Here is a 27736-nt window from a genome sequence, read left to right on the forward strand (position 1 = left end):
GGAAATCTAACGGTAAATATCGTATCTATTCTACAAATTCAATGACGCCTTTCTATCTATCGACCATTTACGTAGCTTTTCTACCTCTTGTGCTAATCGCTACTATGAGGATGACTGATGAGGGTCCAGGGTTCGAACCTACAATCTTGGTCCTCTTTAATGTGAAACGAGAGACTGTGATTTACCTATTTTTCTTTGCATCTAAATTAAAATCTCATTTCCATGTATCCATTTATTTAATTGCAGCTACGTAATTATTCTCAATAATACTGCTACTGTTTGATGAAATTAAACCTGAGGCAAAATTCTTCCTTTTAGTAAATCATTGGATTAGAAATTGTGAAACTCAAAAGAAGTCTTTTCCTCTATACCACTACATTAACAAGACTAAGCCAAAACTTTTTATTGTACTTGATTGATAGGCACCAACACTACACGGTAATCATTGGGACTTTTCGTCAAAACTGGAACCAGGGTGTACTGAAATGGATGAAAGTGAGATTTGATGGGGCTTCAGCCCCCCTCCACCGAGCGAATGAAAAAAATGATATTTTGTGGGAGCAATTTGTAGAGAATAGAGTTTTTTTTTCATTCCATGTATAATTTCGAAATTTCTAAATTTTCACTGTAATATCATGGAAGAGATAGGTCGCGAGCATGGTCTTACAATATATAGCTATACATATCGAGGCTCCGGATCCACATGTTATTTATGTTCTGCGTCCTTTTGCTCTTTTATCCTCATCACTGCGAAAAGCCAAAAGCGGCAAAAAAGGGACGTAAAATAAAGCATAAAAAAACAGGCTGAGCTTTTCAAGCCATCCAATCAAATCCATGCTTAATAATGAAAGCGGATGTAGGGTTTACAAAGTTAATCTCTTTTAATGCGCATTCAATTTCGATTCATGGAAATTAATTTGACGCGATTACCACTTGTCAGGATTAATCAGAAGTCTTGATTGGATTTTCTTCCAACGCGTTAGCGCTTTCCCTACCGATGTTTTCGAACGATAATTCACTCCTTCAAAAATCCCAACCCTGCTTAGTTTCCCTAATTTCAAAAGATGCAGTGAGCACAATACGCGCAAGAGAGAAAGCTAACACTGTGTTTACTTAGCATTTTTTATTTACAGTATGTCGTCTAACATAATTAGGTGGGCATGCTGAAAAAGAACGAGAAAAGAAGAACTGAATAAAACAAACATTCTCGCATTACACCTGCTGTAATTGTCTCTGGCTGCAAACGAAATTAGCTTCATGGGCAATTTGTGCCTGTTGGAGGAAAATTGTTGGCGTATCTCTGTCGCAAAGTGGGGGAAAGGACTGCCAGCTTAACGACGTCCAGGGAAGGTACGAATGACCAACTCTGTGTGAAGATTTATGGGGTGAAATTCCAGGATATCTCCTATTAAAAATTTAGATAACGTTTTTTACATATTGTACACACAGCGCTCCCGTGGATTTAATACGAATTAAGCTTCAGTTTGGATTTAATTTCTCATTATTTACGGCTAATACTGCTGTCCTTCCTGGTCTAGTGGTTAGCTTGTCACGCTTTGTGTGTAAATTTGAAATTATGTAACATGCTCTAGCTTCTAATATTGTCAATAATGAAAAGCATAAGACTCAAAATCTGATTCGGAAATTTAATGCTTTCGTAACCAACAACCATAATATCCTGATTTAGTTGTAGATCATTAACAGAATCAGTATTTTATATTTTGTATTGAATACATTATTTATTGGTTTTGAAAACACGAAGATGTTTAAAAGTTTCTGTTCCATAACTTGCGAAATCATTATTGGCTCCACTATGTCTCTGGATACAATATGGCGGCCAAGACATTTTTTGTGAACTATAATTTCCAAAAGGGTGTTGGCAACACTTGTCTTCGTGTGACCAGCAATCATGGCTGCAAGACGTCGTTCTGTTTTGTGTACCATTATCCCTTTTCATCTCTGCAACAGGGATTGTGGTTCATGTAACCAGTTAGTTGTGTGTGTTCATTAAATATGTATCTCACGTAATGTGAGTGTCATTCCAACTCACATCTGCCCAACCATCGAAAGTTTCGGATTACAATCTGGAACGGGGCAAACGCTCCCCACAATTATTTTTTTTTCTGAATATAACGATTATTTGATTCCAAAAAAGAATAAAAATATGTTAAAACTCCCAAGAGTAGCTTGCAATAATATACATAAAGTATTTGCTCAAAATTCAATTTAGCCGTTTCTACAGTTAGTACACTTGGAAGATACTAACGGTTCACATAGGTAATATTAAGCACAATAGAACGTACATATTGCTGTTATTCTGCTCTGAGACGAACTTCTGTAATGAACACTTACGAAACGGTTCATGCGAACAAAATTTGAGCAAATCCGGGCTCTAGTGTTGTCTCGTTCAATACATTTTTCGAACGCCTGCCTCTCTCTCTCTCTCTCTCTCTCTCTCTCTCTCTCTCTCTCTCTCTCTCTCTCTCTCTCTCTCTCTCTCTCTCTCTCTCTCCCCCCCCCCCAAGAACCGCTACCGATCCGTTTAGAATTCTCCTGTGGCTTGAGGGAGAATCTTTAGTTTGCTCTAATGGTTTATTCTCACACAATGATTTATACTTGGAAATGTATTGTAAATTCTTTCGTTTCCTTACGCAGGTTCCTTCAGAAGTGCAAGCTGTGTCCAGAAGGCGTGGCTCACACCCTCACCACTCAGGAAGTGGTGGACATGGCGCTTCAGATCATCCAAGGGATGCAGTTCCTTCATAAAAAGAGGATAGTCCACAGAGACCTCGCAGCCAGGAACTGCGTGTAAGTATACCACCTTTCATCTTTATCCTTCCTTCCAGCCTTCTTGTCGTCGAACCCGGATCTAATATCATTTCTGAGTTTGTTGACGATTTGTCCATAAATTTGCGCGTTGTGATTCCTACGTATAGTGGGATCCATAAGTATTGCCGTGCAAATTGTCCATGACTATTTTCAATAATTTTTCTCGTACATCCTATGTGTTTTTAAGCGATGGATTTCTATGTATGCTGGTGCAGAAGTTGTCAACTTTTAATTCTTGAAGCTCTTATTGGGTCAAATAAAGTTCACGAACATGGTGATGGACAATTTGCACGCTAATACTCATGGATCGCACTCTACGTGCTTTATTTCAAGAGTTTGTGCTGCGCTGTTGCTCGAAACCAGCTTATACACAATTTCTTGCGTAAACAGTGGCTTTGCTAGAGAAACTTCCGATGTCCCTTTATGGGTCTCCCTTATCGCAAAACGCGATACCAAACTTGCGTTCTGACGTCACCGTGGAATGCTTTCATTGTTAGGCTAAATGCGTAAGTTGTTACGTTTAGTTCTCTTAGCATATAAGAGAACCAAACCTAACCTACCAACGCATGCATTCCGCGTCTGACGTCAGACCGCGTGTTGGTATCGCGTTGTGCGATAAGGGATGTATGGTTGTCCAAGTTGGATGGATACAGAGTGGGAATGTATCAAATGTAATTATTAACGCTTTTCTGTCAGATTAGTGGCTTGTCTATCGTTACTCACTCTCTTGGTCGTCGACACTGATCCTGAAATTTAAAAAAACCTTCAGGCTTTGAAGGAGTCCCTACACAAAGCCATTGGCACCCTCCACATTTAATACGTAGCTGACACTTTCCAAACAGCAGTGGTCGAACCCAGAACCTGTCGCACCAAAGGAAATAAATGCCCAACCTCCTTAGTTAGGTTAGGGGAGTCATAGAACTGACCTGTTGTGCCGCTTTTTCATTCATGCAAATTTGTAAGTGACCGTACGAGTATATGCGTTCGGTCTTCATTTTTCCTTTGCTTTTTTCAGGGTGGACGACAAACTCAGGGTTCAGATAACAGACAACGCCCTGTCCAGAGATCTGTTCCCGGCGGACTACCACTGCCTGGGTGACAACGAGAACCGCCCGGTCAAGTGGTTGGCCCTGGAGTCTCTTGTTCACAAAACTTTCTCCACCGCGTCGGATGTGGTGAGTACTTTTTCCTTACAGATATACATTTTTTATTATTAAAATTTTTTAAGGCTTGTCTTGGCAACGTCGTACAAGAGTATCTGGAAATTTTGTGGTAGAATCTTTCCAAACGCAAAACTGATGGGAAAAGATGCGCCAAAACTCTAGTAGTTCTATAGTGTGGTTTGAGGTTTCTGCTGCTGTAATGTGGCTTACGTCTAATAGAGTTTCCGTACAACACCTGATTTGTGTCAGGATTAAAGTTGGCTAAATGTTATAAGAAGCGCATATTAATTTAATTAAATAGGTTACTATTCTGTGACTTTTTGTTGATATGATTATGAAAGAATAGTGTACATGTCGTATAGTTGTAACAAATGGTTATTTTAAAAATTAAGTGTCAAATGTATAATTTGAGGTGACATATATGCGATCTTAAAGCGTTATTTCATTTATTCAAGGACATAAAAGCTTCCTCACTTAATTTGTAATCGTGGAATAAATAAAACATGGACCTACATCGGTACAGAACATGCCAATTAATTACCAATCAACAAATAATTTTAATATTTAAGAAAGGAAGAAACAGTATCAATGTCGATTTCGAAAGATTTAAACAAATCGCTAGGGAGTTAATTTAATTGCCTCGGATATGGTTCATTTTTTTGTAATCATTTGGAGTACTCCTTATTATCCAATCAGACGTTCTCAGTTGGCCCTAAACGACGACACTAGTTTCTAGCCAGAGTTTGAAGGTATAGAGAAGAGATCGAGATCCGTATGTCACGGTATCTAGTGACATGTAAAACGCAGTTCGATAAAAATTATTTTTTGTTTATTGATTCATTTTATGCACCAACTTGAAAGTGTGAGGTTGTTTATTTTGTGAATAAACTTGTATCCGAGCCAGACGTCGGAAGTTGGGGACGGGTTTTTCTTGAGTGACAGCGGAACTGTCTTTTCGGCTTAGGACATGACATATTTGCACCGACACGGAGATACGAAAGGAATATTTTCGTCGAGACCGGGCTTCAAGTCAGCGGGCGGTCGAACCCATGTTCACGGATGACCAGAGATATCAGCTGGACCCCAACCCTGCAAGGATCGAAGACGCCTCGTTGACCGAGTTTCAAGACAATGGACACAGGTCATTCGCATCTCCTCCAAAAGCGAAGCCAAGCTACCTGAGCGTGGGTTTCAACGGACGAATTTGAATCTCTCTTAAATACGTGGTGCTACCATCCCAGAGACAGTTTTTACCCGGATTTCATAGAGAGAGCATCTCCGCGCTACACTCTCGCGTGATCATTGTTTTGTGTCCGTGGACTTTGTTTCCTTACGTATCGTGAGCGAATTGCAGATAGAGTTACCAGTGTGCGCCTTGTTTTGGTGAAGATTACGCGGTGATTTGTTTTTGCCAAGCGTGGACTACATAATGATGGAGGGCTAAAGAAGATAGAGAAGGGGGTCGTCGCTCCCCCTGACGCCTGCAACGACGCAGAAGCCAGCCAGACGACGCCAAAACCAAACACTGCCCAAAGCCCGTTACCAGAGAGAGAGAGAGAAGGACGTTTTCCAGCTCGACGTTCCAACTGAAGCCCGCCACCAGAGAGAGATGATTGCAGATCGACGTCCAATTGATGCCCGACACTAGAGATATCCCGACCGGCGCGTGACCACGTACACCCGACGCTAGTGACGAGAGGAACGCCCGAAGTTCTGAGGAGGTGCAAGTACAACAGATCGTCGCAATTATTCTTCGTCGCGATCGACCTTGGAGGACAATTTCGCCACAAAGGAACCGTGTGCAAGTCCCGCGTCCAGGAGAGATGAATGACCACGCCATGTAGCAGAGTCTGGTACAGTATACTTCAGAGGGTCTCATGTACATGTAAACGTGCGTCGTTAGTATCAACACCGTACAGTTAACGCCGAAGTCTCACTTATTCGCAAAGTTACTCAGGAAAAACCTAAACCTAATTCCCGCGTCTGATAATTTTGGTATTGTTATAAAAAAAGGGTAATTTCATGTTCAGATGTTCTAATTTAATTGTCTGCATTCAGCGTTAGAAGCTCCATTTCATTTCTTTAATATTTAGTGTAAATTGTCAAAGTGTGCTCCATTTTTTGTGTAACCGACCGCCCCGTCGCGCCATTTAATTTGTCGATAGTTGACTGATGAGTCCTTTTAATTGTGGAAAGCGTAGTTGTTTTTATTGCAAGGTCGTGTGCGCGAAATAGTATTATTTGTTGCATAGTGGTTTTTAAGGTAATTTTTGCTCGCGCCGACGATTGATTAGTGTATTCCGGCAGCTGGAGCCAATTAAGTTTTAGCATCACTATGTAATTGAGTAGTTGTTCTCATTGGACGAGAGAGGCTTGTGTGTAATACCCCCGTCCGAGCAACTTGTATATGTCGTCCTTACGACTCGATGCACACGTTCATTCGAACGAAAGATTTAACCACGCCGACCCAATTGTCTTAGTTAACCGCTTTCCGAGGGCTGGCACTTAAGTAATTTAAAAGAGCACAGGAGCTGGCAGACACATGCCCTAAATTCACATAAAGGTTTAAAAATTAAAAGGAATGATATGTTAATGAGATCCGTCATTTGTATTTATACTTCATATGTAAAAATACCTCATGTGTGTGAAAGAGAGATAGAGTGAATGTTGGGAGAGTTTGAGGAGGCTTTGTAAACAGTTGTTGATTGCAATATTTTTTCGTTGTTACAATATATATTCACTTTTTTACCGTTCGTCAGTGTTGTTATTTGACGTTTTTCAGGTACCAGATATTATGCTATTAGTGTTTATATGATTGTTCGAATCTACATATCAAAGGTAAACAAAACAGTGTAACATTTCAAGGTATTAATCTCCGCCTCGCAATAGTATGACAATAAACGACCGTCTCAGTACCGAACTTGATAACTGGACCGTGAGTCACGACCGGTCTCCCGTACTCATAACGACGTTTGGCCCCGTGCCGGGGTATGATTGACACGTCATTTCGGGGACCGTGAGTGCACTCGTTACATTTGGCGCCGCGAACATGGGACGGCAACTTTTGTCATGCCTTTTGTATACGTCATGCATAAAATTCTTGTGTTAGGTTCCTGGTTATATTTGTGTATTTTTCGTTTTGTATTTCGAGGGTTATTTTCATGTATTTGTCGTAGGTTCACGTGTAAGGACACGTTATTGGGCGTAATTGGTAACAATAGGGCAGATATTTTTTTCGGCGAAAGCAGCAAGGGCAGCTGCATAGGGCATTTTTTATGTACTTTTTGTGTACTTTTTTTGGTTTTTGGCGTAATTTATGGCATCAGGCTGAGTTGCGGGATAAGGGATTCCCGACGGACCTCTTTTTCTTTTTATGTATCGATTTGTAATTCACATTTTGTGTGAGCTCGCGTAAGTTTGCGCAACTGTTCCAAAGTGCGACAGAAGATTGAGCAGGTAATTTAGGAAAGGCCTTCATGAGATTAAGAAATCGCCGTATAGACTGTTTGAACAAGAGTGACGTCATGATGGTTTGCGAGGCTTGTGGACAGCAATTTTCCGACTCCGAAATCGAAGGGGAGGGAGCCAGACCGGTTTGTTCCCAGTGCAAGGGCCCGTTGGAAATGGAAAGGGAGATACCAAGTGCCCAAGGGGGTACATCGTCACGTGCGGACAGCGACCACAGCAAGGAAGAAGATGACGTAGGAAGTGGCAGTGGTGCCAACCAATTCCAGCTGGTCCTCCAGATGCTCCAAGGAATGGAAACCAGGATGCAGACCGAGATGCGGACCAACATGCAAGGAATGGAAACCAGGATGCAAGGAATGGAAACCAGGATGCAAGCCAACATCCAGGGATTGGAAACCAGATTGCAGACCGAGGTCCAGACGAACATCCAAGGATTGCAGGCTGAGGTGCAAGAGATGCAGACCGACGTACGGGGGATGGAAGAACGCCTCCAAGGGACGGTTCGCGCCTCCGGAGAAGAAGTGACACAACAGCTCCTTCAGACGATCCAAGAATCCGAGGCTCGAATCGAATCCAGGATCGCCAGGACCGATGCTCGCATCAATGAACAGGAAGCCAAGGTGGCAACACTGGCGCAGAGCGTGCGTGAACAGGAAGGAGCTTTGCAACACATCGGCCAGCAGTGTGCACAGCTGGAGACGGCCTGCAATCGGAGCAACGATGCCCTCGAGCGACAAGTGCGGCGAGCAGCGAGCATAGCGGAAGGGAATTCCGACAAGATAAAGGAAATCGAGGATAAACTTCAACAATTGAACGTAGCTGACGTCCCGGGACCATCGCGAGAGCCGGCAGCTATGACGTCACCACAGCCAGCTGCGGTCCCCTCGTCTTCAAGGCGCGCGAGTGACGCAAGGCCGGCTACGCTTGTCAACGGAGGAAGCGAAGTGGAACCTGGAATACATCTTCCATCGCCGCGACCGTTCGAAGCCCAAACTTCAACCCGGGAAGATATACGATCTGAACTAGCACCGGCGAGGAGGGCTCTGTTCCCGCCGGAATATAAGAAACATTTCAAGAAGTTCTCCGGGGCCGACAGGATTTTGCCGTCTGCCTTCATCGAGGAATTCGAAGCAACAGCCCGGGAGTTAGGACTTGCGGATGGGGAGCGATTACTCGTGCTGAAAGGCCTAATGCAAGATCGGGCAAAGAACTGGCTGGATCGGAATGAAAGACACTTTCATTCATACTCGGCGTTTAGGGAAGCGTTCCTGACACACTTTCAGCGCCCCATGCAAGTGGAAAGGATGCTCATCCAGCTGAGGAACGAGAGGTACGACAGGAACGGGGGACTTACTTTTTCGCAATATTTCTGGCGTAAGTTCAATGAGTTCCAAGCTCTCCAGCCACAGATGACCACGTCGGAGATAATTGCGGCCCTAATTTATCATTACCCGCAAGAGATAAGACGGCATCTCAACGGGGCGTGCGTTTACGATGCACAAGCCATGTCGCTCACTCTAGAGAACCTAAACCAGTGCGAAGAGGAACGCGAGAGGACGCGAAACGAAAGATGGAACAAAAGAAGGCGACCGGAGGATGAAGGAAACCGGGGAAACAAGCACCCACGCGTCCATTTCGTCCAGAGGAGGTACGATGGGCAGCAACGCGCTCCAGGAGCCGAAGTTCGCCAGTTTCGAGATGATCCGCCTTCGCCACGACAGAGACGCCAGTATCGGGGACAGAGACGTCGAGGTGGTCAGACTCGCGGTTCGCCGGGTCACCATGACAACAGCGGCGACAGCAACTTTTACAACGGTCGAGTGAACAATGGTTATTATCAACGTCATCCCAACAGTAGACCGGAGAGCCCGCGTTCGGACAACGAGAACGCAAGGCGCAGCCCGCCAAGGGTTCAAAGGAGCCCGACGCGAAACGCGAACGGGCCGAATCCCAGCAACACATCTCCACAGCCGGGCCCGTCAGGTCGTCAGCGCCGAAGGGAGGAATGGGATGGCGAAACATGGTTAAGCGACATCGCGCCATTTTAGTAAGATAACATTGCGCCATACCCAGAGTGTATAATATGTATATTTATTATGTAAATTGGAGGTATCATTTATATCATGTGTTGTGTTATCGAACTGGTTGACTTTTCTTGTACAGGGTGTTAAAAAATTTGTAGTCAAAATTTCATGCCCCTGAGTAGTGAAAATTTTATTCGCCTACAGAATTTTTTGATCGGAAGGAGGGCGAGATGTCACGGTATCTAGTGACATGTAAAACGCAGTTCGATAAAAATTATTTTTTGTTTATTGATTCATTTTATGCACCAACTTGAAAGTGTGAGGTTGTTTATTTTGTGAATAAACTTGTATCCGAGCCAGACGTCGGAAGTTGGGGACGGGTTTTTCTTGAGTGACAGCGGAACTGTCTTTTCGGCTTAGGACATGACATATTTGCACCGACACGGAGATACGAAAGGAATATTTTCGTCGAGACCGGGCTTCAAGTCAGCGGGCGGTCGAACCCATGTTCACGGATGACCAGAGATATCAGCTGGACCCCAACCCTGCAAGGATCGAAGACGCCTCGTTGACCGAGTTTCAAGACAATGGACACAGGTCATTCGCATCTCCTCCAAAAGCGAAGCCAAGCTACCTGAGCGTGGGTTTCAACGGACGAATTTGAATCTCTCTTAAATACGTGGTGCTACCATCCCAGAGACAGTTTTTACCCGGATTTCATAGAGAGAGCATCTCCGCGCTACACTCTCGCGTGATCATTGTTTTGTGTCCGTGGACTTTGTTTCCTTACGTATCGTGAGCGAATTGCAGATAGAGTTACCAGTGTGCGCCTTGTTTTGGTGAAGATTACGCGGTGATTTGTTTTTGCCAAGCGTGGACTACATAATGATGGAGGGCTAAAGAAGATAGAGAAGGGGGTCGTCGCTCCCCCTGACGCCTGCAACGACGCAGAAGCCAGCCAGACGACGCCAAAACCAAACACTGCCCAAAGCCCGTTACCAGAGAGAGAGAGAGAAGGACGTTTTCCAGCTCGACGTTCCAACTGAAGCCCGCCACCAGAGAGAGATGATTGCAGATCGACGTCCAATTGATGCCCGACACTAGAGATATCCCGACCGGCGCGTGACCACGTACACCCGACGCTAGTGACGAGAGGAACGCCCGAAGTTCTGAGGAGGTGCAAGTACAACAGATCGTCGCAATTATTCTTCGTCGCGATCGACCTTGGAGGACAATTTCGCCACAAAGGAACCGTGTGCAAGTCCCGCGTCCAGGAGAGATGAATGACCACGCCATGTAGCAGAGTCTGGTACAGTATACTTCAGAGGGTCTCATGTACATGTAAACGTGCGTCGTTAGTATCAACACCGTACAGTTAACGCCGAAGTCTCACTTATTCGCAAAGTTACTCAGGAAAAACCTAAACCTAATTCCCGCGTCTGATAATTTTGGTATTGTTATAAAAAAAGGGTAATTTCATGTTCAGATGTTCTAATTTAATTGTCTGCATTCAGCGTTAGAAGCTCCATTTCATTTCTTTAATATTTAGTGTAAATTGTCAAAGTGTGCTCCATTTTTTGTGTAACCGACCGCCCCGTCGCGCCATTTAATTTGTCGATAGTTGACTGATGAGTCCTTTTAATTGTGGAAAGCGTAGTTGTTTTTATTGCAAGGTCGTGTGCGCGAAATAGTATTATTTGTTGCATAGTGGTTTTTAAGGTAATTTTTGCTCGCGCCGACGATTGATTAGTGTATTCCGGCAGCTGGAGCCAATTAAGTTTTAGCATCACTATGTAATTGAGTAGTTGTTCTCATTGGACGAGAGAGGCTTGTGTGTAATACCCCCGTCCGAGCAACTTGTATATGTCGTCCTTACGACTCGATGCACACGTTCATTCGAACGAAAGATTTAACCACGCCGACCCAATTGTCTTAGTTAACCGCTTTCCGAGGGCTGGCACTTAAGTAATTTAAAAGAGCACAGGAGCTGGCAGACACATGCCCTAAATTCACATAAAGGTTTAAAAATTAAAAGGAATGATATGTTAATGAGATCCGTCATTTGTATTTATACTTCATATGTAAAAATACCTCATGTGTGTGAAAGAGAGATAGAGTGAATGTTGGGAGAGTTTGAGGAGGCTTTGTAAACAGTTGTTGATTGCAATATTTTTTCGTTGTTACAATATATATTCACTTTTTTACCGTTCGTCAGTGTTGTTATTTGACGTTTTTCAGGTACCAGATATTATGCTATTAGTGTTTATATGATTGTTCGAATCTACATATCAAAGGTAAACAAAACAGTGTAACATTTCAAGGTATTAATCTCCGCCTCGCAATAGTATGACAATAAACGACCGTCTCAGTACCGAACTTGATAACTGGACCGTGAGTCACGACCGGTCTCCCGTACTCATAACGACGTTTGGCCCCGTGCCGGGGTATGATTGACACGTCATTTCGGGGACCGTGAGTGCACTCGTTACATTTGGCGCCGCGAACATGGGACGGCAACTTTTGTCATGCCTTTTGTATACGTCATGCATAAAATTCTTGTGTTAGGTTCCTGGTTATATTTGTGTATTTTTCGTTTTGTATTTCGAGGGTTATTTTCATGTATTTGTCGTAGGTTCACGTGTAAGGACACGTTATTGGGCGTAATTGGTAACAATAGGGCAGATATTTTTTTCGGCGAAAGCAGCAAGGGCAGCTGCATAGGGCATTTTTTATGTACTTTTTGTGTACTTTTTTTGGTTTTTGGCGTAATTTATGGCATCAGGCTGAGTTGCGGGATAAGGGATTCCCGACGGACCTCTTTTTCTTTTTATGTATCGATTTGTAATTCACATTTTGTGTGAGCTCGCGTAAGTTTGCGCAACTGTTCCAAAGTGCGACAGAAGATTGAGCAGGTAATTTAGGAAAGGCCTTCATGAGATTAAGAAATCGCCGTATAGACTGTTTGAACAAGAGTGACGTCATGATGGTTTGCGAGGCTTGTGGACAGCAATTTTCCGACTCCGAAATCGAAGGGGAGGGAGCCAGACCGGTTTGTTCCCAGTGCAAGGGCCCGTTGGAAATGGAAAGGGAGATACCAAGTGCCCAAGGGGGTACATCGTCACGTGCGGACAGCGACCACAGCAAGGAAGAAGATGACGTAGGAAGTGGCAGTGGTGCCAACCAATTCCAGCTGGTCCTCCAGATGCTCCAAGGAATGGAAACCAGGATGCAGACCGAGATGCGGACCAACATGCAAGGAATGGAAACCAGGATGCAAGGAATGGAAACCAGGATGCAAGCCAACATCCAGGGATTGGAAACCAGATTGCAGACCGAGGTCCAGACGAACATCCAAGGATTGCAGGCTGAGGTGCAAGAGATGCAGACCGACGTACGGGGGATGGAAGAACGCCTCCAAGGGACGGTTCGCGCCTCCGGAGAAGAAGTGACACAACAGCTCCTTCAGACGATCCAAGAATCCGAGGCTCGAATCGAATCCAGGATCGCCAGGACCGATGCTCGCATCAATGAACAGGAAGCCAAGGTGGCAACACTGGCGCAGAGCGTGCGTGAACAGGAAGGAGCTTTGCAACACATCGGCCAGCAGTGTGCACAGCTGGAGACGGCCTGCAATCGGAGCAACGATGCCCTCGAGCGACAAGTGCGGCGAGCAGCGAGCATAGCGGAAGGGAATTCCGACAAGATAAAGGAAATCGAGGATAAACTTCAACAATTGAACGTAGCTGACGTCCCGGGACCATCGCGAGAGCCGGCAGCTATGACGTCACCACAGCCAGCTGCGGTCCCCTCGTCTTCAAGGCGCGCGAGTGACGCAAGGCCGGCTACGCTTGTCAACGGAGGAAGCGAAGTGGAACCTGGAATACATCTTCCATCGCCGCGACCGTTCGAAGCCCAAACTTCAACCCGGGAAGATATACGATCTGAACTAGCACCGGCGAGGAGGGCTCTGTTCCCGCCGGAATATAAGAAACATTTCAAGAAGTTCTCCGGAGCCGACAGGATTTTGCCGTCTGCCTTCATCGAGGAATTCGAAGCAACAGCCCGGGAGTTAGGACTTGCGGATGGGGAGCGATTACTCGTGCTGAAAGGCCTAATGCAAGATCGGGCAAAGAACTGGCTGGATCGGAATGAAAGACACTTTCATTCATACTCGGCGTTTAGGGAAGCGTTCCTGACACACTTTCAGCGCCCCATGCAAGTGGAAAGGATGCTCATCCAGCTGAGGAACGAGAGGTACGACAGGAACGGGGGACTTACTTTTTCGCAATATTTCTGGCGTAAGTTCAATGAGTTCCAAGCTCTCCAGCCACAGATGACCACGTCGGAGATAATTGCGGCCCTAATTTATCATTACCCGCAAGAGATAAGACGGCATCTCAACGGGGCGTGCGTTTACGATGCACAAGCCATGTCGCTCACTCTAGAGAACCTAAACCAGTGCGAAGAGGAACGCGAGAGGACGCGAAACGAAAGATGGAACAAAAGAAGGCGACCGGAGGATGAAGGAAACCGGGGAAACAAGCACCCACGCGTCCATTTCGTCCAGAGGAGGTACGATGGGCAGCAACGCGCTCCAGGAGCCGAAGTTCGCCAGTTTCGAGATGATCCGCCTTCGCCACGACAGAGACGCCAGTATCGGGGACAGAGACGTCGAGGTGGTCAGACTCGCGGTTCGCCGGGTCACCATGACAACAGCGGCGACAGCAACTTTTACAACGGTCGAGTGAACAATGGTTATTATCAACGTCATCCCAACAGTAGACCGGAGAGCCCGCGTTCGGACAACGAGAACGCAAGGCGCAGCCCGCCAAGGGTTCAAAGGAGCCCGACGCGAAACGCGAACGGGCCGAATCCCAGCAACACATCTCCACAGCCGGGCCCGTCAGGTCGTCAGCGCCGAAGGGAGGAATGGGATGGCGAAACATGGTTAAGCGACATCGCGCCATTTTAGTAAGATAACATTGCGCCATACCCAGAGTGTATAATATGTATATTTATTATGTAAATTGGAGGTATCATTTATATCATGTGTTGTGTTATCGAACTGGTTGACTTTTCTTGTACAGGGTGTTAAAAAATTTGTAGTCAAAATTTCATGCCCCTGAGTAGTGAAAATTTTATTCGCCTACAGAATTTTTTGATCGGAAGGAGGGCGAGATGTCACGGTATCTAGTGACATGTAAAACGCAGTTCGATAAAAATTATTTTTTGTTTATTGATTCATTTTATGCACCAACTTGAAAGTGTGAGGTTGTTTATTTTGTGAATAAACTTGTATCCGAGCCAGACGTCGGAAGTTGGGGACGGGTTTTTCTTGAGTGACAGCGGAACTGTCTTTTCGGCTTAGGACATGACATATTTGCACCGACACGGAGATACGAAAGGAATATTTTCGTCGAGACCGGGCTTCAAGTCAGCGGGCGGTCGAACCCATGTTCACGGATGACCAGAGATATCAGCTGGACCCCAACCCTGCAAGGATCGAAGACGCCTCGTTGACCGAGTTTCAAGACAATGGACACAGGTCATTCGCATCTCCTCCAAAAGCGAAGCCAAGCTACCTGAGCGTGGGTTTCAACGGACGAATTTGAATCTCTCTTAAATACGTGGTGCTACCATCCCAGAGACAGTTTTTACCCGGATTTCATAGAGAGAGCATCTCCGCGCTACACTCTCGCGTGATCATTGTTTTGTGTCCGTGGACTTTGTTTCCTTACGTATCGTGAGCGAATTGCAGATAGAGTTACCAGTGTGCGCCTTGTTTTGGTGAAGATTACGCGGTGATTTGTTTTTGCCAAGCGTGGACTACATAATGATGGAGGGCTAAAGAAGATAGAGAAGGGGGTCGTCGCTCCCCCTGACGCCTGCAACGACGCAGAAGCCAGCCAGACGACGCCAAAACCAAACACTGCCCAAAGCCCGTTACCAGAGAGAGAGAGAGAAGGACGTTTTCCAGCTCGACGTTCCAACTGAAGCCCGCCACCAGAGAGAGATGATTGCAGATCGACGTCCAATTGATGCCCGACACTAGAGATATCCCGACCGGCGCGTGACCACGTACACCCGACGCTAGTGACGAGAGGAACGCCCGAAGTTCTGAGGAGGTGCAAGTACAACAGATCGTCGCAATTATTCTTCGTCGCGATCGACCTTGGAGGACAATTTCGCCACAAAGGAACCGTGTGCAAGTCCCGCGTCCAGGAGAGATGAATGACCACGCCATGTAGCAGAGTCTGGTACAGTATACTTCAGAGGGTCTCATGTACATGTAAACGTGCGTCGTTAGTATCAACACCGTACAGTTAACGCCGAAGTCTCACTTATTCGCAAAGTTACTCAGGAAAAACCTAAACCTAATTCCCGCGTCTGATAATTTTGGTATTGTTATAAAAAAAGGGTAATTTCATGTTCAGATGTTCTAATTTAATTGTCTGCATTCAGCGTTAGAAGCTCCATTTCATTTCTTTAATATTTAGTGTAAATTGTCAAAGTGTGCTCCATTTTTTGTGTAACCGACCGCCCCGTCGCGCCATTTAATTTGTCGATAGTTGACTGATGAGTCCTTTTAATTGTGGAAAACGTAGTTGTTTTTATTGCAAGGTCGTGTGCGCGAAATAGTATTATTTGTTGCATAGTGGTTTTTAAGGTAATTTTTGCTCGCGCCGACGATTGATTAGTGTATTCCGGCAGCTGGAGCCAATTAAGTTTTAGCATCACTATGTAATTGAGTAGTTGTTCTCATTGGACGAGAGAGGCTTGTGTGTAATACCCCCGTCCGAGCAACTTGTATATGTCGTCCTTACGACTCGATGCACACGTTCATTCGAACGAAAGATTTAACCACGCCGACCCAATTGTCTTAGTTAACCGCTTTCCGAGGGCTGGCACTTAAGTAATTTAAAAGAGCACAGGAGCTGGCAGACACATGCCCTAAATTCACATAAAGGTTTAAAAATTAAAAGGAATGATATGTTAATGAGATCCGTCATTTGTATTTATACTTCATATGTAAAAATACCTCATGTGTGTGAAAGAGAGATAGAGTGAATGTTGGGAGAGTTTGAGGAGGCTTTGTAAACAGTTGTTGATTGCAATATTTTTTCGTTGTTACAATATATATTCACTTTTTTACCGTTCGTCAGTGTTGTTATTTGACGTTTTTCAGGTACCAGATATTATGCTATTAGTGTTTATATGATTGTTCGAATCTACATATCAAAGGTAAACAAAACAGTGTAACATTTCAAGGTATTAATCTCCGCCTCGCAATAGTATGACAATAAACGACCGTCTCAGTACCGAACTTGATAACTGGACCGTGAGTCACGACCGGTCTCCCGTACTCATAACGACGTTTGGCCCCGTGCCGGGGTATGATTGACACGTCATTTCGGGGACCGTGAGTGCACTCGTTACACGTAATCCAATGACATGTGCCCTGACCAGTGACCGAACCTGGGAATACCTTGACAGCAGACTTGAAGATAAGTTTTCGGTTTGGAACGGGCATGGGGAAAGCCACGCCCGAGAACGAACAAGGGGAGAGAGAGAGGGACACCATCATCAAAGTTGGAGTTGGGAGTCGTGGGGAGAGACCAATTCTCCATATGCAGAGGTGGCGCTAAGTGCACGCTGACAGCGTCCATCTCTGCTTAATGCATTTTCCTGGCGGCTTTTGATGAGTCGAGGGAACGGCTCAAGTGTTGTACAAATAGGGGCGGGGAGGACGTCTCTGCCATTAGGCCGAATATCGCGTTCCCAGCTCTACTAAATCAAATAGTAGGAAACGTAGAGGAAATGGAAGAACTGAGATGGATTGCGCCGGGCGCCGCTTCCAGGGTTGAAAAAAGGAAGAAAGAAAAGAAGGAGGAAGGGCGATGAGATCTACTAGATTTATGCAACGCACGTGCTGCGATCTGGCGGCCGACGACGGAGCTGATGCCGGAAGTTGCAGTAGCCTGGATCTCGTTCTTTTATTTTGCGACGGGGAGGCTGTAGAGTCGAGCTGGGAAGTGATGAAGGGATTGGAAAAGGGGGCGAAAGGGACGAGCGTAATGTATTTCGAAAAAGGCGAGCGCGCTCTGTTATTAACGTACCTACATCCAGCAGCTAGAAAACCAGGGTACAGGGATGACAAATGCTAGGTTCTGGCAAGACTGCCGATATCTTTATATTATGTATCATTGCCCAAGTGGTGAATACAGGCTTGATCTTGAAACTTTTTTAAAAAAAGAGAATGGTACCTTAATGAAATTCAATCTTATGTGCGTAAAATGTTATTTTCGAAGCATGTAATCAATGTACAGTGGGATGCATAAGTATCACCAGGCAAATTATCCACATGTAATACTACTGACTTTGCTCTTTCATTGTACATGAATTTAGGGAATTCAATTGAGTTGTAGAGGCTGTCTGCATCTTGTTGGCGTTTTGTTTCAATTTTTTATCTTCATATTGGGTAAAACAAAGTGAATGGGCGTGGTGATGGACAATTTCCCTCGTATTGTTTTACGCTTCCCACTGTACCTGCTATATTTTCTCGTCAAAAATGTCATTCAAAATTTACAACGAAATATCAGTTGTAAATGTAATGTAATCGGTGTGGCCAATACAATACCCGAATGAGTAGGCTAATAGAACTTTGGCATAAACTGGCCACTTCGGTCCCGGGCCAGATTGTAGTCGAAGTCGACTGGATAATTCGAGTCTCTCAAAGCCGCATGAAGGGGAGTGTAATTAATTCATGTGTCCATTAATGTGGCAACTTAACAGCCACGGGTCCGGTCGCAACAACCCGTTCTCCCTCACAAATTACCTCCGAGAGTGTCACATTACAAGAAGAACGTGCCGATCCATAGAGGATGCAAACCAGAAGGACTTTATGATTTTCGGTTTCTTTCCAGATACGGTCAAATCAGTGTGAAAAGGCTCTAAGAACAAGCGAGACTGCAAACCGGCATTTGAAACTAAACTTGAGATACATTTGGCGACCAAACCGTAACATTTGGACGCCAAATTTTTTCCAAGACCTCATGGCAAGGGAAAACAATAATATAAAGTGTGGGACGTAAAAACTTTTTTAAATGTTCACATTGAAAAGTTTGTTGTAAGTTAAAACTTTTCCGTCACTTAACGTCGATACGTCACTCTTCAGTGACACGTTAAGGAATTCTGGTGCTTTGAAGTTGTCTTCACCATAAGCAATGTAATCGACTGTTCATTTGCACTTGTTTGTCGCGACTTGATTGGCTAAAGAAACGTAAAGGGAATTATCCATTCTACAATATCAAGTTTTTATGATCCTGCATTTAAAAGTTCAAGATGGCCTGATATTCCTTCATGTTTACAAAGAATGGAATTACATAGTTACCAAAATGGCGCCAAAAGATAGATTAAAGTTTCATTCTGTCACCGCTTTTTCTGAACTCTTACTTTTCTTAATAACTTTATACTACTCTGGACATATCAAGAAGCGTTAAATATACTTACAAGCACGCATTTCAGTCATCAGGTTTTGTTGGCACAATACTTAGCTTTCCGCTTTCATTCTCTTCCAGAAAAACAAAAGAAGATTGAAAATGAGACAATTCCAAAGAGCTCTGCCTCGTAGGTAGATGGAATACAATCTAAAGTAATTTCTTTCCGCCGCTTAATGTGGCAGCACCATCTATTGTTATTCCTGCCTAATGCATAGCCCCATTAAGAATGTGTATAAAAGAGATGAGAGTCAAAAAACGTATTGGACGAAAGTTCCTTTCTTATGGAACTCTGCGTCTTATAGTGGGATGAGAGGCTGAAGGGGGAGTGGGAACCGAAAAGCGTGGGTGAGCAAAATGGAAGGGTGTTGGTCCGCCATGTCAACGCGTAAAAGTTTTTATTATTATTTTGCGTGACGGTTGGTCGTTCCGAAGCTCCGAGGAACGTGCTGCACTATTTCTCTGTGGTTGCAATTTGTTCAGTGGGCTTTTTTAATGGCCGAACCGTGTGCGCGTTCGGGAAGAAATGGAACCGAGTTCTAACTGAGATAAAGAAGGTCCGAGATAAAGATGTAGTGGCTTCTGTCGTTTTCTAGATAGCAGTAACGCACAAAATGTTCCTGGTTGTTGCCTGTCCTTTATCTTGATAGATCTTGCAGGCGAACCAGGATGTCATAATTCATTTATTAGGAAGGCAATGGCGTTCTTCGAACTTAATTCCAGTTTCAGACACTCCATTTTTGTCACGTGCCTGCTCAGTGTTGCAACTATTGGTGTTTCCGGTTGCTGTGTAATTAATTCTACAGTAACGCTGATGTTAACCAAAGAGATTTTGCAATACGTCCAAGGTATTCAACGAACAGGACTGAATTAAGTCGCTTGAAGAGCACGGAATTACGTCGCGTTAAGGGAACTGAATTTCTAATAATATTAGAACTTTAACATTGAAGTGGAAATTGTAGGATGGTGTGTTTGCTCGAACTTCAAGCTGTCAAGGAAGGGAGGAGGGAGTTGTTCCTTTTAAAACATGGTGGCAAAAAGACAGCTGGGGATACCATCCCTGCTTCCCTACTTTGAGCACTGGATGAAAAGTACTACAGAACTGCCGTATTGTAGAAATTTGTTAAGGTCTCCAACAATCTACACGTCATGAAAATGTGTCCGACGGGTCCACCTGTACATGCATCTTGGATGTTCATGCTGCACTGTGGTAGGAGCAGCAAAAATGCCAATCTGCAACAGGAAAATGTATCTCTTGAAGATTATTTTCAACAAGCTTTTGTTCTCTTTTAAATTGTATTTACTGTTAATATTGCGACGTTCTTGCCGTACATGATGGCGTACGAGTAGCTTAACTTCTCTAGGGTGTGTTGACTAGCTCGCTCAGTATGTCTTTGGCTTAGCGAGACTTGGAATTTCTACCATAATATAATTGTGTACAAAAAGTGCCGATGGTAGTGTGGTATATTCCAGCTTATGTAAGTACTAGTTTGTGTATGGACGTGTTTGTAATTGTCTGTTATATCGGAGACACATTTCTATCGGATATTTTCACCGTACTTACCAATTGTGTATTGCGGAACATAGTTCAAGGTGTCATTATGCTTTTTACACGAAAATAACTTCGATTTTTCACATTACGAGTAATTCTTTTGGGTCCATTCTTCCGTTGCGGAACATACAATATGGCGCGCACAGCTGTGGATCATCGCGCGTCGTGCTTGTGTTTTGTCGATTTGGAGTGGTATGCAGTGTTTCAACCTTCTTAACCGAAAAATACCTACTTTCGTGTTCATTATGTCATCACAAACCATTGATGGATAGCCCCAAAAACCATTCACGATAGCCCCACGAACCATTTTCGGCAAGGTTAGGTTAGGTTGGGTTAGGTTAGGTAAGCATACTTAAAAAAAATGTAAAAAGAAGACACGTTTGGAAACACTGGCGAGACCGCATTGACTTTCGACGCTCGCGCCATCTGCAGGTACATAATGGAAACAACGGCATAATGTTGTCGCTTTGCACAAAATGCAAGTTTTTATATCAAAAGTGCTTATTTCTTGTTGTGCAGCATTCTACGGTAAGAAAATACCTCCAAGAACTTTCAAAATACTACAGAAACTCATTTCCGTAAGTAGTTTCTTCTGTAAAAATGAAGAAATGTGTCTCCGATATAACAGACATTTACCGACGTGTTTACGTGTTTTTAGTTTTGACGAGTATTTATTTCCCCTCTCTTATTATAGTGGTCCTTCGGCGTTCTTCTGTGGGAGCTGACGACGCTAGCCCAGCAGCCTTACGTCGAAATTGACCCTTTCGAAATGGCGGCATACCTCAGGGATGGTTACAGATTGGCGCAGCCTATCAACTGTCCCGACGAGCTGTAAGTAATCTAAGTCATAATCATCTACAGTAGTTAATGTATAGGTTCGAATGTTGGTTACGGCATGGAAGTTTTCATTGTGCAAGTTCGCAATTACCTTGAATTACATTCATAGCTATATACTAATGGGGAAAAATACTTATGTATTGTCATAAATGGTACATAGTAAAAAAAAATCCTTTGAATTACCCAAAAACGTTTGGAATTATTTTAGTGGGCATAACAATAAAGAAGGTATTTAATAAATTTTATAACTTTTACTAAGTAGTTTGGTAAACAAGTGCCTACCAGAAAACGAACACAATCATCAAAATATGTATTATTCCGCTTGCAGTAAAAATTACGCAGAACGGACATGACGACTCAAAGAAAAATGAATAAATTAAATCAATAAACCAAAATTACATATTTATCCATGCACCAAATGTTCTTGAATGCATTTCTGATTCTGTGTGTATGGTTAAATTTGTACAAGACATTTTTTGAGCTTCAACCTAATTCACTCCAACATACAAAATATGAAGAAATTTATTTTTGAATATCAACATTTCTATGGTCATGGTACGTAAGTTTGTGCAAAAACACGACATACACATCTGAAATTTTGCCATTCGAAGAGAAATAAAAGCAATGTATTGAGTATTCCACAAAAAGTGGTCCTACTCCATGTTAATAACAAAATGAATTAAAATTGAAATTATTGTTTTTGATTGCATTGATGTATAGATGTTTGTGAATACATATAATTTACATATTTCAACAATAAATGATACTAGCATCTGCAGCCTATATGCTTCACAGACAAATGAAGTCAAAATTTGCTACATTTTTAAATGCTTTTCATGCAATCAGCCTATGCCATCATTACTCAAGCTTTTTAAAATTTGTTAGCACACACTACAAAGTACCTCATAATTTTATGATACCAGTACATTATGAATATTTGAATCCAAACTCATGTCTAAAACCTTAAATTTGGTGTGTAAAATGTCACACACGTAACGCTGGAATGCCCTATATATGAATTCACTGAGAAAGGCTCTTTCAGCCATTACGAAGAGGTAGCGTCTTTTCTAAAGGACGAGGACTGCACAAATGTAATAAGTTGAAGTAAATCTTGAAGCTTTCCTGCTCATTTTCAGTTCTACCCTGAACATGAGAGTGACGTTAGCTCTCGAAAGCCTGGGAAACTTTCCAGAACTGACCTGATTGATAGCCTGCGAGAATCATGTAATAGGTCATTGTTTTCTTCTAGTTTATTTTATACATTATACCTTTATTTCTCTGAATGTGACGATGGTTCTACATCAACATTTATTCTATAATGTTATATTTTCTTGTAGATTTGCTGTGATGGCATATTGCTGGGCCATAAGTCCCGAAGAACGACCAACCTTCACTCAACTCTATACCTGTCTTCAAGAATTCTACAAGCATCTTACACGATATGTGTAAAAGTGCCCGCGATAGAGACGTATAAAATCAAACCCTACGCTGCCGATAAGCTCAGGTTACTCTGTATTGGCAAAGTTAAAAGTTCAAGTCAAGCAACTTCTGCTTGAAAGTGCTAAAAGAAATCGTGCGAATCTGTGCAACAAGTATGAAAATTTTATAAAAGTGCTTCTTCCTAACGAACTAGCGTTTCTTTCTTCACAATATTCCCCATCTGGTGGACAATATGAGGAAAGACAAGGAAGAATTTTACCTGCAGCATGAGACAAAGAAAGTGTCGGAATCTTTTATTCGAAGCTACTCACTCGTCTTGCCAAGAATCCATAACATGTGTTCAAAACTATCTTGCCAGTCGCATGTGAATATGAATAGCTACAATGGAAGAACAACCAATCGTGTAATAGTACAACTTTTCTTCAACATTTCAGTAACGCAAGAGTACTTTAAATTTCTTACAAAGTAACAAAAAAGTGTACAGTTTCCCTGTATCTCAGATACCTGATCACACTTTAAAACAATTGAATGTACACTTGCGCAACCTTCACATGTTTTTCAAATTTATATTCAATTGTTTTAAACCCACGTGATATTTACTAGAAGAACAACATACTTTTTATTACGAATTTTGTTACCAATCTTGTTTCTATCATATCAGGTATAGTGGAATGCATAAATATTACTAAACAAATTGTTCAATTCCATGGACATTGCTTTTATTTAAGAAATTCAAAGTTCCAGAATTGAACCACAGAACAGTTGACGACGTTTCACATGAGTATCAGTACAATTACGTTCCTTAAAGACATTTCTGGGTTGCAACGACACCATTGATTTTCAGTGGAGGTTGTTACAACCCAGAAGTGTCCATGACTGTAGCATGCAAGAGAAAAATGACAATAGTAATGGACAATTTACTTAGTAATATGTATGCATCTCACTGTACGATCTTACAAATGTTCTTTTCCACAAAGTTTTTCTACTCTCATGTACCTCTTGGAACTATTATATATATGTATATATTGGCAAAATATGACAAGAAATTTATATTGTCCAGTATTGTTTGGTACCTTTCTAGTATAAAATTTCTTCATCTCACAGCCAGTACTTTAAATAATACCAAAAATGTGACAGTTTATACAAATTTCATCATAGTTAATCATTGAAAATGGAAAATAGAGTACGGTTTATTTTTATATTTACGTAAATTAATTTTTAGATATTATTTCAAGGTGGCAAGATTTATATTCACATAAATGCAAAACAAATGAATAAGACTGATCTTAGAACATGAAAAGTTACGTAGATTCTTTACACTATATTCTCAAGAAGTGAAGGTTCATAAGCTAATCATTCCTATACAAAAAGTTCAAAGGTTTAATTTGACATCTGTTTACAGTTCCGAAAAGAAATTAATCTTTTGGAAGTTATTGGCAATTAGTCTCTTAGAATAATACAAGATATTATTAATTTGCTCCTAGAAGCCTGTTACTGAAATATCCTATGAGAATAGTTAGGATGGTGACTCAAAAAGAAACTTTTATTTGTATAGAAAAAATGGCTTTTTTGTACACAAAAATGTGTTTGTAAATGCTTGTACATTTATACTGTGAATGTTCTTTATACATATAACATATACATAAATACAAGTATTGTACATATAACTGATATTTATTATTGGCCAAGTTTGTAAAAAAGAGATTTTTTGAATACTTGGCAACTGTGTAAAAGAGCTAATAAATTACAAATACTGCCTTGTGAATATATGAGCTTGTTTCATTCATTCGAGTTGAAGCCTTTATTTACCCTGGGAAGTGTCTAACTCCATCTGGTGTCTGGATTTAAAAAGTTTGCCACAACTGGGGTCTTGAGAGAATGAGAGAAAGTAATGCTAAAAGAGTTTACTGTAATCAATGTGAATAACTTCTCGAACTTGTAGTGTGTCTCAGGACTAGGGCAAGGAAAGAAGGTATTTTCAGCAACACTAAAGAAGTGAAATAGGGATTTTTAAAATATACAGGGGCTTGTTGAAAGGCGATAGAAGAGAGGAATAGGGATTTTTAAAACCCTTAGAAGAAGAAGTTGAATGGTGGTTTTAAGAAAACTTATTAGAAATGAGGTTTTATAAAAAGGTGATAATAACAAGAGTTGAATCGAGATTTTAAAAAGGTATTAATTCGGGAAAAAAGTGAATTTTGAAAATTCACTCTATAAGGAGAGTGATGATAAGAGCATTATCAACGAGAATAGACAGCAAGTGGTGTTGATAGATCTGAGTATGAAGGTATTGAAGAAAAGATACCTTTTGATGCTAGTAAAAGTCAAGGAAGTGATGAGCAGGTTAATAGTGAAGAGAAAAAATCAAAAAGGGTAACGAAAAGAGTCCAAGTCTTTTAGAAAATCAGCTAATGAGAACATTCAGCTCCCCAGATGAAGGAAAGCAAAGCTTATCAGAAAGGTCAGAATCTTTTGAGTATGCTGGGTATTTGACAATGCAGTAAAACGGAAATACAATCTATGTGTACCGTTTCCCACTGTGGCGATATGGTCTAAGACGTCAGGCTAAGGTTACGGGAACCGCGCTAGTTCGTTTCTCTGGGAAAGCATAACTTTCCTCGTGCGATTTCGGCCTGTGTGTGGGACCGATGGCCTCCCATCATCGTGAGGAAATTGGGGAGCTACGAATGAGTAGCGTGACCCGGCCATAGAAACCTACAATGACTGGGGGTTCGTCGTGCTGACCATAAGTCAGCCTGTAACTGGTTGGACGCACGCCCAGTCTGCTGAGCCATGTGGGACAGACCGGAAGTCCTGACCCTCAAGGACTGTTACGCCACGTGTTTATTATGTTGGAGAAATTTGCACTCACAATTAGAAAAACAAACGTAAAATAAACTTTATCGATTGAAAGTTATTATTGCCTTCTATACCCTGTCTCAGTTAACTGTGGAGCAAGGCAGCGCATAGCGTCAGAGAAGCGAGGGAGTACACACTGCCTTCCCCCCACCCAATTCCGTTCCTCTCACGTGTTCATTGGTGGAGCTATCTCCCGTCACTACTTGCGCAAACACTTTATTTCGTTTGCCTGCTCTACAGTTAGCTGGGACAGAGTATAGTATAGAAAATGTTCTTTAAAATCCAACATCTTAATATGCAGTTTACATTTCCCCTTACAAGTCATGAATGCTAATTTAAATTACATTATTATGCTCACGCAACGATACTCATTTCTCCATACCCTCTGTATTGGAAAGTCCACGAGCTGGGAAGCCTGATTTGCAGGCAGCTCGGCACCGCAGTAATTCACCAGATGGGATGTGTCTCTGTCGTACATAAATGTCTCTGGAAGGTAGGGGAAAAGCTGTAGGGGCGAGGAAACAAAAGACGATCAAGGATTGGAAGGAAGGAGGGGAGGAACCAGGGGGAAAAGATCGAAAGGTTACGAAAAAGAGAGGGTTTGACTTTGTGGAAGCGATTTTAGGATTTCCTGTTTGTTTATAGGTCGGTATTGCTGCTGCTACAACAAGCCTAACCTAAACACCACAGATTATTTACTACCCCAGAAAGCTAGCATCCAATGGGAATGCTTGAAAAGGTTGTAGCAGCATCACTACCTACCTTGTTTACGATACGACTACGCATGCTCCTGCTTGGGTGAAGGGTTCGAATAAAATCTCTTTCACAAACCACTAGATATGTCTGCAAGTCGAGCGAGCTGCTTCACGATGTGCCTGAGGAAGAGGGTCTATATTACCCCATTTACCCATATTTCCTTTAAAGAAAATTGCATCCACCATTTTTTAATTCCCGGAACAACAATATTGCCGCAATCCTCGATGGATTAGTGTGGTAATACAGTCGCCGTGTAATCAATTCAGTTCAGTTTGCCATAGAAATGGGAGGAATTATTATGACGACATAATAATAATCATCTATTCCAGCCCTGGATCCCTATTTTTGCAAAACAATAATTTAATCTCGAGAACATGGAATTCAGCTTGGTTCCGATTTACAGTATGATATTTATGTAAAACCTGAAGGCACTGTGGTTCGGATCCCACTTTAAACTATAGATCCAGTCCCGATTAACCGATTTGAGCACATAGTAATCTTGAATATTGGCACCTATTTGTAAGGAGCGGGAGTGACTAAAAATAGCATTACAATTAAAACAAATCATCCGCTATTGTTATTCTTCAACGTCGAAAACTTGACAGTAATTCTTCAATTTACATAATAATAAAGGCGATCTCCCCTATGAAACATTTAAAAACGACTCCCATCCTTGTAAAATAGATACCACTTCATATGGCACTGTTTATCATTTACCATGATTATCAAAATTGTGAGACCATAGTTTCGAAATAGTTTATTTAATAATTTTCGGAACGAAAGAAAAATGAATACGTTCTTTATCAGGTGAGAAGTGACGCAAGCCCTGACGTCACTTCAACGAGTGTAATACCACAGATATATCGTTGGAATGTGTATATGTCTTTGAAGCGGGACAATTCAATTCACTAGAGAGAGATGCATAAATATTCTCATGCAAATTGTCCCTTGCCATGTTCATTAACTTTATTTTGCTCAGTTTTTAAGTTCAAAACTTTGGAGCCCAGAATATATCAGTACACCCAACGTCAAAAGTAGATCCTAATTCTAAGCGAAATATCCATCAATCACTGTTTTCATTCAGTCCGTTTTCCAATGTGATTGTTTGAAATAAAATGCCAATAAGTAGAGGGCAGCATCTGCCTCAAATCCCGAGAATTCCATTCCCTAAAACAACACAGATGTAGAATAAGAAATAATGAAAATAGCGATGGACAATTTGCCTACTAATATATTTCCCATTGCCTGTACAGTGGGATCCATGAGTATTACCGTGCAAATTGTCCATCACCGTGTTCGTGCACTTTATTT

The 27736-nt window shown here is 42.4% G+C and overlaps 2 protein-coding genes across 2 annotated transcripts in view; one reads left to right on the top strand and one right to left on the bottom strand.

Annotated features, from left to right (window-relative positions):
• The window catches only part of dnt (tyrosine-protein kinase Dnt), a 150281-nt gene extending 125711 nt beyond the window's left edge, over positions 1-24570 (top strand). Inside the window, exons 8-11 of the mRNA XM_083127283.1 lie at positions 2656-2808; positions 3845-4004; positions 21228-21364; positions 22708-24570. Of these exons, the coding sequence (XP_082983409.1) occupies positions 2656-2808; positions 3845-4004; positions 21228-21364; positions 22708-22819 (562 nt within the window). The 3' untranslated portion in view covers positions 22820-24570. The remainder of the gene's footprint in view (positions 1-2655; positions 2809-3844; positions 4005-21227; positions 21365-22707) is intronic.
• Positions 1-27736, bottom strand: part of LOC145991894 (uncharacterized) — a 499455-nt gene that overhangs the window by 252921 nt on the left and 218798 nt on the right. The window lies entirely within an intron of this gene.

Source organism: Lepisma saccharinum, chromosome 8, assembly GCF_977018435.1.
Source record: "Lepisma saccharinum chromosome 8, izLepSacc3.1, whole genome shotgun sequence".
NCBI lineage: Eukaryota > Metazoa > Arthropoda > Insecta > Zygentoma > Lepismatidae > Lepisma > Lepisma saccharinum.